Source organism: Schistocerca gregaria, chromosome 2 (genome assembly GCF_023897955.1).
Source record: "Schistocerca gregaria isolate iqSchGreg1 chromosome 2, iqSchGreg1.2, whole genome shotgun sequence".
Classification (NCBI taxonomy): domain Eukaryota; kingdom Metazoa; phylum Arthropoda; class Insecta; order Orthoptera; family Acrididae; genus Schistocerca; species Schistocerca gregaria.
Window position 1 is genome coordinate 636826138 of NC_064921.1, and position 12890 is coordinate 636839027.

The following is a 12890-nucleotide window of genomic DNA, read 5'->3' on the forward strand; positions in this document are numbered from 1 at the left end:
GCCGTTGATGCGAACAGACAGCTTGTTGGTTGTCATGCCTACATAGAATGCAGCACAGTGCTTGCAGCTTAGCTTGTAGATCACATGACTGGTTTCACAGGTAGCCCTGCCTTTGATGTGATAGGTAATGTTAGTGACTGGACTGGAGTAGGTGGTGGTAGGAGGATGTATGAGACTGATCTTGCAATTAGGACTATTACAGGGGTATGAGCCATGAGGTAAGGCGTTGGGAGCAGGGGTTGTGTAAGGATGGAAGAGTATATTGTGTAGGTTCGGTGGATGGCGGAATACCACGGTAGGAGGGGTGGGAAGGATAGTGGGTAGGACATTTCTCATTTCAGGGCACAACAAGAGGTAATCAAAGCCCTGGCAGGGAATGTAATTCAGTTGCTCCAGTCCCAGATGGTACTGAGTTACGAGGGGAATACTCCTCTGTGGCCAGACTGTGGGACTTTGGGAGGTGGTGGAAGACTGGAAAGATAAGGCACAGGAGATTTGTTTTTGTACAAGGATGGGAGGATAGTTACGGTCATTGAAGGCTTCAGTGAGAAACTCAGTATATTTAGAGAGGGACTGCTTGTCTCTGCAGATGCAATAACCATGGATGGCTAGGCTGTACAGAAGGAACGTCTTGGTATGAAACAAGTGGCAGCTGTTGAAATGGAGGTATTGCTGGTGGTTAGTAGGTTTGATATGGATGGAGGTGCTGATGTAGCCATCTCTGAGGTGGAGGTCAACATCTTGAAAGGTGGCTTGTTGGGTTGAGTAGGACCAGGTGAAGCAAAGGGGGGAGCAATTGTTGAGGTTCTGGAGGAATGTGAATAAGGTGTCCTCACCTTCAATCCAAATAGCAAAGATGTCATCGGGGGGAGGGGGGGGGGTTAGGATTCTGGTTTTTTAGGAAGGATTCCTCTAGATGGCCCATGAATAGGAATACAGTCTGGTCATTAACATTATCTATCACATCAAAGGCAGGGCTACCTCTGAAACCAGTCATGTGATCTACAAGCTAAGCTGCAAACACTGTGCTGCATTCTATGTAGGCATGACAACTAACAAGCCGTCTGTCTGCATCAACAGCCACTGACAAACTGTGGCCAAAAACCAAGTGAACCACCCTGTAGCTGAACACGCTGCCGAGCATGATACACCTCATCTCAATGACCACTTCACAGCCTGTGCCATATGGATACTTCCTACCAACACCAGATTTTCTGAATTGTGCAGGTGGGAACTTTCCCTGCAATACATCCTACGCTCCCGTAACCATCCTGGCCTCAACCTTTGTTAGTCAGTGTCTTCACTCATCCAACCCTACCCTGTTCCCATTCCAGCACTACACAGCTGTAAATTCACTGCCACATCCTGTCTTTTAATTTCTTTTATTTTTATTTTTATTTCTCTCGTTTCTGCTACTTACCCCCTCCCGCCTCCGCCCTCTGCAACTTCTCTCCTATCCTCCATCTAAACTGCAACCCTTGACCGTCTGCCACTCCCACCATACTATCCCTCCCACAATAGTATCCCTCCCACCATACTATCCCTCCCCCTCCTCCCCCCACCCTCTTCCTTACCCCCACCCAGTCGCCACTCCCATCATGCACTGGTGCTGCTGCTCGCAGTGTAGTTTCAGCTCTCTGAGAATGCAGATGTGTGTGCAAGTTACGCTTGTGTGAGTGTGTGTGTGTATGTGTGTCTACTGCTGAGAAAGGCCTTAATGGCCAAAAGCTATGACTGTGTGAATCTTTTTATTGTGTCTATTGCGACTCAGTATCTCCACTATATGATGAGTAGCAACTTTCCTTCTCTCGTATTGTTATATTACATCCTGGATTTTCCATTGTTTGAATACCGTATTCTGATATATGTATAGATTATGACTTGCATAGTAATTTTTTTATGTTTTCTGTAATAAGTTATGTATCAGATACTTCTATACATGCATATGCTACCCTGGGCATAATTAGGTACACTGTTTGGCAAACCTCATTGTCTGTCACAAAATATTGTAAACAAAATTTTGTGACGGGGATATTATAATGGGACACCCTTCTTTAACATAACTTTTTTTATGGAAATAATATATACCATGTATACTATCAATTCTTGTATAGGTCAACAATATATCACTAAAAACAAAGATGATGTGACTTACCAAAAAAAAGTGCTGGCAGGTCGATAGAATCCTGCCTGGAACAGTTCCGTCCTCTGTCACAGCTAGACCTACCTCCTCTTCCTCAAAATCACCCTCTCCAAACCTTCCAGGAATTTCTGACTTCCAGCCTTCCTTCTTAAAAAACCTTAATCATACTCCCAACGTCACCACTGCTGAAGTCCAAGATATTCATGATCTGAAGGCTGACCGATCCATCGTCATTCTTCTGGCGGACAAGGGTTCCATGACTGTGGTACTTGATCATCGAGAGTATGTGGCTAAGGGACTGCGTCAGCTTTCAGGCAACACCACATACAAAGTTTGCCAAGGTAATCCCATTCCTGATGTCCAGGCAGGGCTTCAACGAATCCTCAGAACCTTAGGCCCCTTACAAAACCTTTCGCCTGACTCCATCAACCTCCTGACCCCACCGACACCCGCACCCCTACCTTCTTCCTTCTTCCTAAAATTCACAGACCCAATCATCCCGGCCGCCCCATTGTAGCTGGTTACCAAGCCTCCACAGAACGTATCTCTGCCTACGTAGATCAACACCTTCACCCCATTACATGCAGTCTCCCATCCCTCATCAAAGACACCAACCACTTTCTCGAACGCCTGGAATCCCTACCCAATCTGTTACCCCCAGAAACCATCCTTGTTTCCATTGATGCCACTTCCTTATACACAAATATCCCACACATCCACAGCCTCGCTGCGATGGAGCACTTCCTTTCACCTGATCAACTGCCACCCTACCTAAAACCTCTTTCCTCATTACCTTAGCCAGCTTCATCCTGACCCACAACTTCTTCACTTTTGAAGGCCAGACATACCAACAATTAAAGGGAACAGCCATGGGTACCACGTACGCCAACCTATTCATGGTTCACTTAGAGGAAGCCTTCTTGGTTACCCAGGCCTGCCAACCCAAAGTTTGATACAGATTTATTGATGAAATCTTCATGATCTGGACTCACAGTGAAGAACAACTCCAGAATTTCCTCTCCAACCTCAACTCCTTTGGTTCCATCAGATTCACCTGGTCCTACTCCAAAACCCATGCCACTTTCCTTGACGTCGACCTCCATCTGTCCAATGGCCAGCTTCACATGTCCCTCCACATCAAACCCACCAACAAGCAACAGTACCTCCATTATGACAGCTGCCACCCATTCCACATCAAACGATCCCTTCCTTACAGCCTAGGTCTTCATGGCAAACGAATCTGCTCCAGTCCGGAATCCTTGAACCATTACACCAACAACCTGAAAACAGCTTTCGCATCCCGCAACTACCTTCCTGACCTGGTACAGAAGCAAATAACCAGAGCCACTTCCTCATCCCCTCAAACCCAGAACCTCCCACAGAAGAACCACAAAAGTGCCCCACTTGTGACAGGATACTTTCCAGGACTGGATCAGACTCTGAATGTGGCTCTCCAGCAGGGATACGACTTCCTCAAATCCTGCCTTGAAATGAGATCCATCCTTCATGAAATCCTCCCCACTCCACCAAGAGTGTCTTTCCGCCGTCCACCTAACCTTCGTAACCTCTTAGTTCATCCCTATGAAATCCCCAAACCACCTTCCCTTCCCTCTGGCTCCTACCCTTATAACCACCCCCGGTGTAAAACCTGTCCCATGCACCCTCCCACCACCAACTACTCCAGTCCTGTAACCCGGACGGTGTACACGATCAAAGGCAGAGCCACGTGTGAAAGCACCCACGTGATTTACCAACTGACCTGCCTACACTGTGAAGCTTTCTATGTGGGAATGACCAGCAACAAACTGTCCATTCACATGAATTGACACAGGCAGACAGTGTTTGTTGGTAATGAGAATCTCCTTGTGGCTAAACATGCCTTGGTGCACAGCCAGCAGATCTTGGCACAGTCCAAGTTATCTGGATACTTCCCACTAACACCAACCTGTCAGAACTCCGGATATGGGAACTTGCCCTTCAGTATATCCTCTCTTCTTGATATCCGCCTGGCCTCAACCACCATTAATTTCAAGTTGCCGCCGCTCATACCTCACCTGTATTTCCACAACTTCTTTGCCTCTGTACTTCCACCGCGACTGACATCTCACCCCAAACTCTTTGCCTTTACAAATGTCTGCTTGTGTCTGTGTATGTGCGGATGAAAATGTGTGTGTGAGTGTATACCTATCCTTTTTTTTCCCCTAAGGTAAGTCTTTCCGCTCCCGGGATTGGAATAACTCCTTACCCTCTCCCTTAAAACCCACATCCTTTCATCTTTCCCTCTTCTTCCCTCTTTCCTGACAAAGCAACCGCCGGTTGCGAAAGCTCGAATTTTGTGTGTATGTTTGTGTTTGTTTGTGTATCTATCGACCTGCCAGCGCTTTTGTTTGGTAAGTCCCATCATCTTTGTTTTTAGATATATTTTCCCACGTGGAATGTTTCCCTCTATTATATTCTGAACAATATATCAGCTGTTTAACTGAAAGAATTTCATATGGTTTTGAATACAATGTATTATTTTTCAGGCTATAATGTGTAAAAAGAAATTAATTTGTTAGTACTCTGTACATACATTTACAATTGTTCTTCTTTTGGAAATGTTTGAAATTTAAAAATGTCTGGCATGGTTAAAATTCATGTTATTGGTTGCACAATCAAATGCTACTTATTAAATTTATTTCTGGATTCATTTGCAAAATAATGTTATGTCTTGGTGATAATTCTACTTTTGTCGTGAAAGTTTATGAATTCTTTTGCTTTGTAAACTCTTTGGAGTGTTGTGAGTACTGCAGAATGTAAGGAGCAGTGGGAATGCCCCTGATGGAATTGAACATGTTTGTATGATTGACACTAACCACGTAAATTGTGGTATTATACATCTACATCTACATGACTACTCTGCAATTCACATTTAAGTGCTTGGCAGAGGGTTCATCGAACCACAATCATACTATCTCTCTACTATTCCACTCCCAAACAGCGAGTGGGAAAAACGAACACCTAAACCTTTCTGTTCGAGCTCTGATTTCTCTTATTTTATTTTGATGATCATTGGGCTCAACAAAATATTTTCGCATTCGAAGAGAAAGTTAGTGACTGAAATTTAGTAAAAAGGTCTCGCCGCGACGAAAAACGTCTATGCTGTAATGACTTCCATCCCAACTCGTGTATCATATCTGCCACACTCTCTCTCCTATAACGTGATAATACAAAACGAGCTGCCCTTTTCTGCGCCCTTTCGATGTCCTCCGTCAATCCCACCTGGTAAGGGTCCCACACCGCGCAGCAATATTCTAACAGAAGACGAACGAGTGTAGTGTAAGCTGTCTCTTTAGTGGACTTGTTGCATCTTCTAAGTGTCCTGCCAATGAAACGCAACCTTTGGCTCGCCTTCCCGACAATATTATCTATGTGGTCCTTCCAACTGAAGTTGTTCGTAATTTTAACACCCAGGTACTTAGTTGAATTGACAGCCTTGAGAATTGTACTATTTATCGAGTAATCGAATTCCAACGGATTTCTTTTGGAACTCATGTGGATCATCTCACACTTTTCGTTATTTAGCGTCAACTGCCACCTGACACACCATACAGCAATCATTTCTAAATCGCTTTGCAACTGATACTGGTCTTCAGATGACCTTACTAGACGGTAAATTACAGCATCATCTGCGAACAGTCTAAGAGAACTGCTCAGATTGTCACCCAGGTCATTTATATAGATCAGGAATAGTAGAGGTCCCAGGACGCTTCCCTGGGGAACACCTGATATCACTTCAGTTTTACTCGATGATTTGCCATCTATTACTACGAACTGCAACCTTCCTGACAGGAAATCATGAATTCAGTCACATAACTGAGACGATACCCCATAGCTCCGCAGCTTGATTAGAAGTCGCTTGTGAGGAACAGTGTCAAAAGCTTTCTGGAAATCTAGAAATACGGAATCAACTTGAGATCCCCTGTCGATAGCGGCCATTACTTCGTGCGAATAAAGAGCTAGCTGCGTTGCACAAGAGCGATGTTTTCTGAAGCCATGCTGATTACGTGTCAATAGATCGTTCCCTTCGAGGTGATTCATAATGTTTGAATACAGTATATGCTCCAAAACCCTACTGCAAACCGACTTCAATGATATAGGTCTGTAGTTAAATGGATTACTCCTACTACCCTTCTTGAACACTGGTGCGACCTGCGCAATTTTCCAATCTGTAGGTACAGATCTATCGGTGAGCGAGCGGTTGTATATGAGTGCTAAGTAGGGAGCTATAGTATCAGCGTAATCTGAAAGGAACCTAATCGGTATACAATCTGGACCTGAAGAGTTGCCCGTATCAAGCGATTTGAGTTGCTTCGCAACCCCTAAGGTATCTACTTCTAAGAGACTCATGCTAGCAGATGTTCGTGTTTCAAATTCTGGAATATTCCATTCGTCTTCCCTGGTGAAGGAATTTCGGAAAACTGCGTTCAATAACTCCGCTTTAGCGGCACAGTCGTCGATAACAGTACCATTGGCACTGCGCAGCGAAGGTATTGACTGCGTCTTGCCGCTTGTGTACTTTACATACGACCAGAATTTCTTCGGATTTTCTACCAAATTTCGAGACAATGTTTCGTTGTGGAACCTATTAAAGGCATCTCGCATCGAAGTACGTGCCAAATTTCGCGCGTCTAAGTACGTGCCAAATTTCGCGCGTCTGTAAATTTTAGCCCATCTTCGGGATTTCGCGTTCTCCTGAATTTCGCATGCTTTTTCCGTTGCCTCTGCAACAGCGTTCGGACCTTTTTTGTGTACCACGGGGGGTCCGTTCCATCTCTTACCAATTTATGAGGTATGAATATCTCAATTGCTGTTGCTACTATATCTTTGAATTTGAGCCACATCTCGTCTACATTTGCATAGTCAGTTCGGAAGGAATGGAAATTGTCTTTTAGGAAGGCTTCTAGTGGCACTTTATCCGCTTTTTTAAATAAAATTATTTTGCGTTTGTTTCTGATGGATTTGGAAGAAATGGTATTGAGCCTAGCTACAATGACCTTGTGATCACTAATCCCTGTATCAGTCATGTTGCTCTCTGTCAGCTCTGGATTGTTTGTGGCCAAGAGGTCAAGTGTGTTTTCGCAACCATTTACAATTCGTGTGGGTTCGTGGACTAACTGCTCGAAATAATTTTCGGAGAAAGCATTTAGGACAATCTCGGAAGACGTTTTCTGCCTACCACCGGTTTTGAACAAGTATTTTTGCCAACATACCGAGGGTAGGTTGAAGTCCCCACCAACTATAACCGTATGAGTGGGGTATTTATTTGTTACGAGACTCAAACTTTCTCTGAACTGATCCGCAACTGTATCATCGGAGTCTGGGGGTCGGTAGAAGGAGCCAATTATTAACTTAATTCGGCTGTTAAGTATAACTTCCACCCACACCAATTCGCATGGACTATCTACTTCGACTTCACTACAAGATAAACCACTACTGACAGACACAAACACTCCACCACCAATTTTGCCTAATCTATCTTTCCTGAACACCGTCTGAGACTTCGTAAAAATTTCTGCAGGACGTATTTCAGGCTTTAGCCAGCTTTCTGTACCTATAACGATATCAGCTTCTGTGCTTTCTATTAGCGCTTGAAGCTCAGGGACTTTTCCAGCGCAACTACAACAATTTACAACTATAATTCCGACTGTTCCTTGATCCAAGAAGTAGAAATTGTAAAGATGGTGTGATATTGAAAAATGTGGAAAAAAATAATATTCAGAGTAAAAATCAAAATTATTAAACATTATTCAAATCATCAGGAACTTACAAAATCGAAATTTCAGCCTCAAGAATGAACCCCTAGATATGACAACTCCAGTCAACAACAAGAGAAAATGAAGATAAGCAAAAAAAATTTCTTTTGAATATCTTACATGACTTAAAGCTTTTGAAACTTTTGAAGGGACAGGAAAAGTTAATGTTGATGTGTGGGAGGGAAAGAGTACATGTCCCAAGACTTAAATGCATCGTGTTTCATTACAACATAAAGTAATCTATGTACTGATGCTACCAGTTATACCAGTGGCCCTATTTGATAAGTGATTCATATTAGATTTCAAATGTTTCTCACTGATGCTTGCATGATCTACAGGTAAAGGTTTACATTTATACTTGTGTTCTACAAGCTGCTGTGTACAGAGAAAGTATTTCCTACCAATATTTGTGATTTTCTGAGCTATTGCTTCCACATACAGAACATGATGAGTCTGTTTGCCTCTAAACACTCTGTTTTCTTATTTTAATAATTCCAAAGTGGAAAACATGATAAAGGCAGTTGAACTGTTCATTAGTATTACGCAAATCTACACACTATTTTGTATCAGGGACAGCCACAGCCATTAGTAGACTTCTTGGCTTATAACCAGATGGCCATTCTTGTAAACAATTTGTTTAACAACTGGTTTTGTAGCCTAGAAACTGCATCATCAGGTTAAATATGGTGAATCATGACAATAAATTTAAATATTGCACCTTTACTGTTATGATTCACCATATTTAATGTGACCTCTAGGCTATGAAACCAAGCATTGAGTAACTTATTTACAAGAGCATTTCAGCAGTTATTATTCAAGATGTTTACCCAAGAGCGTTTTGCAATAACAACACTGCCTTCCTTAAGATCCCCATTTAAGTTTCCCAAGTGTCTCCATTAGATATAGCTTATACTGACCTATTACTGTTGCTACTTAATTCATACAACATATGCCGTCATGCCTACATGATAAAGTACTCCAAACACTGTCAGAGTATTCTAGAATTCATTTCATTAGTACCTGAATAAATAATGGCTGAATTGAACTGCATCTCCTCATGGTAATCCAGTGACAATTTTTCCGTGCAGACAACAGCAAAGCCAGTGAACAACCAGAATATGCTGCTGAATACATCTGATGAGTCATGTATGTACCATATATTGAAAAGTTTGTGATTCTATTATGCTTCCTTTGGTCACACACATTATATTCATACTCCTTATATTCTGTTGAAAATTCACTGTCTGGTACAACATACTCAGTTTTGTTAAGCAACAATTTGTTGAGCCTATTCCATATTAGTGAAGACACTACATTTGATCATTTTTTTGGTAATCAGTTTACAATATCACACAGTGTTAACTGCCTTTCAGGACTCTAGGAAGACAAAATCCACTATATTTACTATTTGCAAGATATCTTGCATAGCTAAGACAACCTGTGTTTTCCACAACTGATTATTTAGCAATATCGGTCTGTAAATGTGTACATTCATTCTTTCACCATTTCATACAGATGAGTTATCTACAGCTTTTTTCAGTCCCATGGAACTGTTCACAGTTTGTGGAATTCTCAATAAATGTTGTTATTGTGGTCTTCAGTCCAGAGACTGGTTTGATGCAGCCCTCGATGCCATTCTATCCTGTGCGAGTTTCTTCATCTCCAAGTAACTACTGGAACCTATATCCTTCTGAATCTGCTTAGTGTATTCATCTCTTGGTCTCTCTCTATGGTTTTCACCCTCCACACTGCCCTCCAATACTAAACTGGAGATACCTTGATGTCCTACCAACTGATCCCTTCTTCTAGTCAAGTTGTGCTACAAATTCCTCTTCTCCCCAATTCTATTCAGTATCTACTCATTAGTTACATGGTATACCCATCCAAGCTTCATAATTCTTCTGTAGCACTGTATTTCAAAAGCTTCTATTCTCTTCTTGTCTAAATTAGTTACCATCCATGTTCCACTTCCATGCATGGCTACACTCCATACAAATGCTTTCAGAAATGATTTTTGCCACTTAAATCTATGCTCAATATTAACAAATATCTCTTTGTCAGAAACGCTTTCCTTGCCATTGCCAGTCTACATTTATATTCTCTCTACTTCGACCATCATCAGTTATTTTGCTCCCCAAATAGCAAAACTCATTTACTACTTTAAGTGTCTCATTTCCTAACGTAATTCCCTCTGCATCACCTGAATTAATTCGACTACAATCCATTATCCTCATTTTGCTTTTCTAGATGTTCATCCTTTCAAGACACTGTCCATTCCGTTCAGCTGCTCTTCCAAGTCCTTAGCTGTCTCTGACAGAATTACAATGTCATTCGCAATCCTCAAAATCTTTATTTCTTCTCCCTGGATTTTAATACCTACTCCAAATTTTTCTTTCGTTTCCTTTACTGCTTGCTCAATATACAGATTGAATAACATTTTGGAGAGGCTACAAACCTGTCTCAATCCCTTCCCAACCACTGCTTCCCTTTCATGCCCCTCAACTCTTATAACTGCCATCTGGTTTCTGTACAAATTGTAAATAGCCTTTTGCTCCCTGTATTTTACCCCTGCCACCTTTAGAAGTTGAAAGAGAGTATTCCAGTCAACATTCTCAAAAGCTTTCTCTAAGTCTACACATGCTAGAAACATAGGTTTGCCTTTCCTTAATCTTTCTTCTAAGATAAGTCATAGGGTCAGTACTGCCTCATGTGTTCCAACATTTCTACGGAATCCAAACTGATCTTCCCTGAGGTCGGCTTCTACCAGTTTTTCCATTTGTCTGTAAATAATTCACGTTAGTGTTTTGCAGCTGTGACTAATTAAACTGATAGTTTGGTAATTTTCACATTTATCAACACCTGCTTTGTTTGGGATTGGAATTATTATATTCTTCTTTAAGTCTGGGGGTATGTTGCCTGTCTCATAATCTTGCTCACCAGATGGCAGAGTTTTGTCAGGACTGGCTCTCCCAAGGCCGTCACTAGTTCTAATAGAATGTTGCCTACAGAATGTGATGCTGAGGGAATTAGATTAGGAAATGAGAAACTTAAAGTAGTAAAGGAGTTTTGCTATTTGGGGAGCAAAATAACTGATGATGGTCAAAGTAGAGAGGATATAAAATGTAGACTGGCAATGGCAAGGAAAGCGTTTCTGAAGAAGAGAAATTTGTTAACATCGAGTATACATTTAAGTGTCAGGAAGTCGTTTCTGAAAGTATTTGAATGGAGTGTACCTGTGTATGGAAGTGAAACATAGAAATAAATAGTTTGGACAAGAAGAGAATAGAAGCTTTCAAAATGTGGTGATACAGAAGAATGTTGAAGATTAGGTGGGTACATCACGTAACTAATGAGGAGGTATTGAATAGGATTGGGGAGAAGAGAAGTTTGTGGCACAACTTGACTAGAAGAAGGGATCGGGTGGTAGGACATGTTCTGAGGCATCAAGGTGTCACAAATTTAGCATTGGAGGGCAGCGTGGAGGGTAAAAATCGTAGAGGGAGACCAAGAGATGACTACACTACGCAGATTCAGAAGGATGTAGGTTGCAGTGGGTACTGGGGGATGAAGAGGCTTGCACAGGATAGAGTAGCATGGAGAGCTGCATCAAACCAGTCTCAGGACTGAAGACCACAACAACAACAGGCAATATCTGTCTTACCCTTAGTGATATACACCTCTACATCCTAACACTTGAGCTCTAGCCATCACTACTTTGCCATTTTGATGATCTATAAAAGGATCAAATTCAGCAGTATATTGAATAGCCCTAATTGTTTTTCAGTATAGCAAGTGCTTCTTACTATATCTCTCATTTGCAAAGGTGACAGTTATTGAACACTGATATAACATTATTTTCATGCATTAATACATTTTTAAAAGTGGAATTTCATAGTTTGGCTTTCTGACTGCTGTCTTCAGTTTGAACACCAGACAGATCCATGATAAATTGTATGGAAGGTTTCAATCCATTCATTGACTTAACATATGGCCAGTACTTTGCAGAAGTTTGTGACAGAGCTTTCACGTGAATCTGAAATTAGAAACTGTTTTAGACTACATACGTAGCCCTTCTTATGGCGATAAGAGTTCCCATTCAGTTTTATCTCTCAGTTTTCCTACTTTTTGCTTTCTATGGTAAGGTTTTCAACAAACAGGAATAGATGGCTTCCTGATACATGCACAGAAACTTCAGATAGGATGTGTGCTTGCTGCAGGTATCAAACCATCCAAAAGTATTCTGAATTTCTCTGATCTGACATATCCAAGCTCATACCTGCCTGGCTCAGTTTGGCACACAGTGTGAACACGGCTTACGGCAGGCTCTTCCAATGCTGCCACATCATGCAATGATTCCCCTGGACACCCCTCATCATGCTTACAGGCGGACAGAGGAAGGGTAGGCTACCTGCCAGGTGATCTATTGCAAGTGTTAGTGCATGCACGAGCCACTTTGCCAAACGTACCCATGTGCATTTCGCCAGCAGAGTACAGTCATGCACACTATGACCCAGCTGCAAAACTATCCACACAACAGCTGTTTTCCACCCCAGCCCATTTGTGCCTTTGGGTGTCCACCTGCCCACAGATGGACACTTGATCTGTAATAGCCTAGCTTAGGGAATAGAGACTTAAGGATTCGTTTGGTAAAGCTGTTGATGCAGTGTGTTTGGCAATACATCCATATAATACTGCAGATTTTAAAAACAGATAGACACATTACCTTTGGTGTGTAGACATTGAGGTAAAGGCAGTCCTCACTGCCCACATCTTCATTGCTGAGCAAGTCGAGCTGAACACATCGACTTCCAAATTTTAGAGCATCCCTCACACCTTTCCATGTCTGCGCGGGTTTTGGTGGCTGCAATAAAAAAAAATTGGCTATTGTTTAGCTGTGTGAGATGCAAGTATTTGTAGTACAACTGTTATTTATCATGTATGAAATTTGTTCT

General features: G+C 42.0%; 1 protein-coding gene across 1 annotated transcript in view; it reads right to left on the minus strand.

The window, feature by feature from the left end:
- Window positions 1-12890, minus strand: part of LOC126334669 (esterase FE4-like) — a 212270-nt gene that overhangs the window by 135109 nt on the left and 64271 nt on the right. Inside the window, exon 2 of the mRNA XM_049997135.1 lies at window positions 12662-12799. Within this exon, the coding sequence (XP_049853092.1) occupies window positions 12662-12799 (138 nt within the window). The remainder of the gene's footprint in view (window positions 1-12661; window positions 12800-12890) is intronic.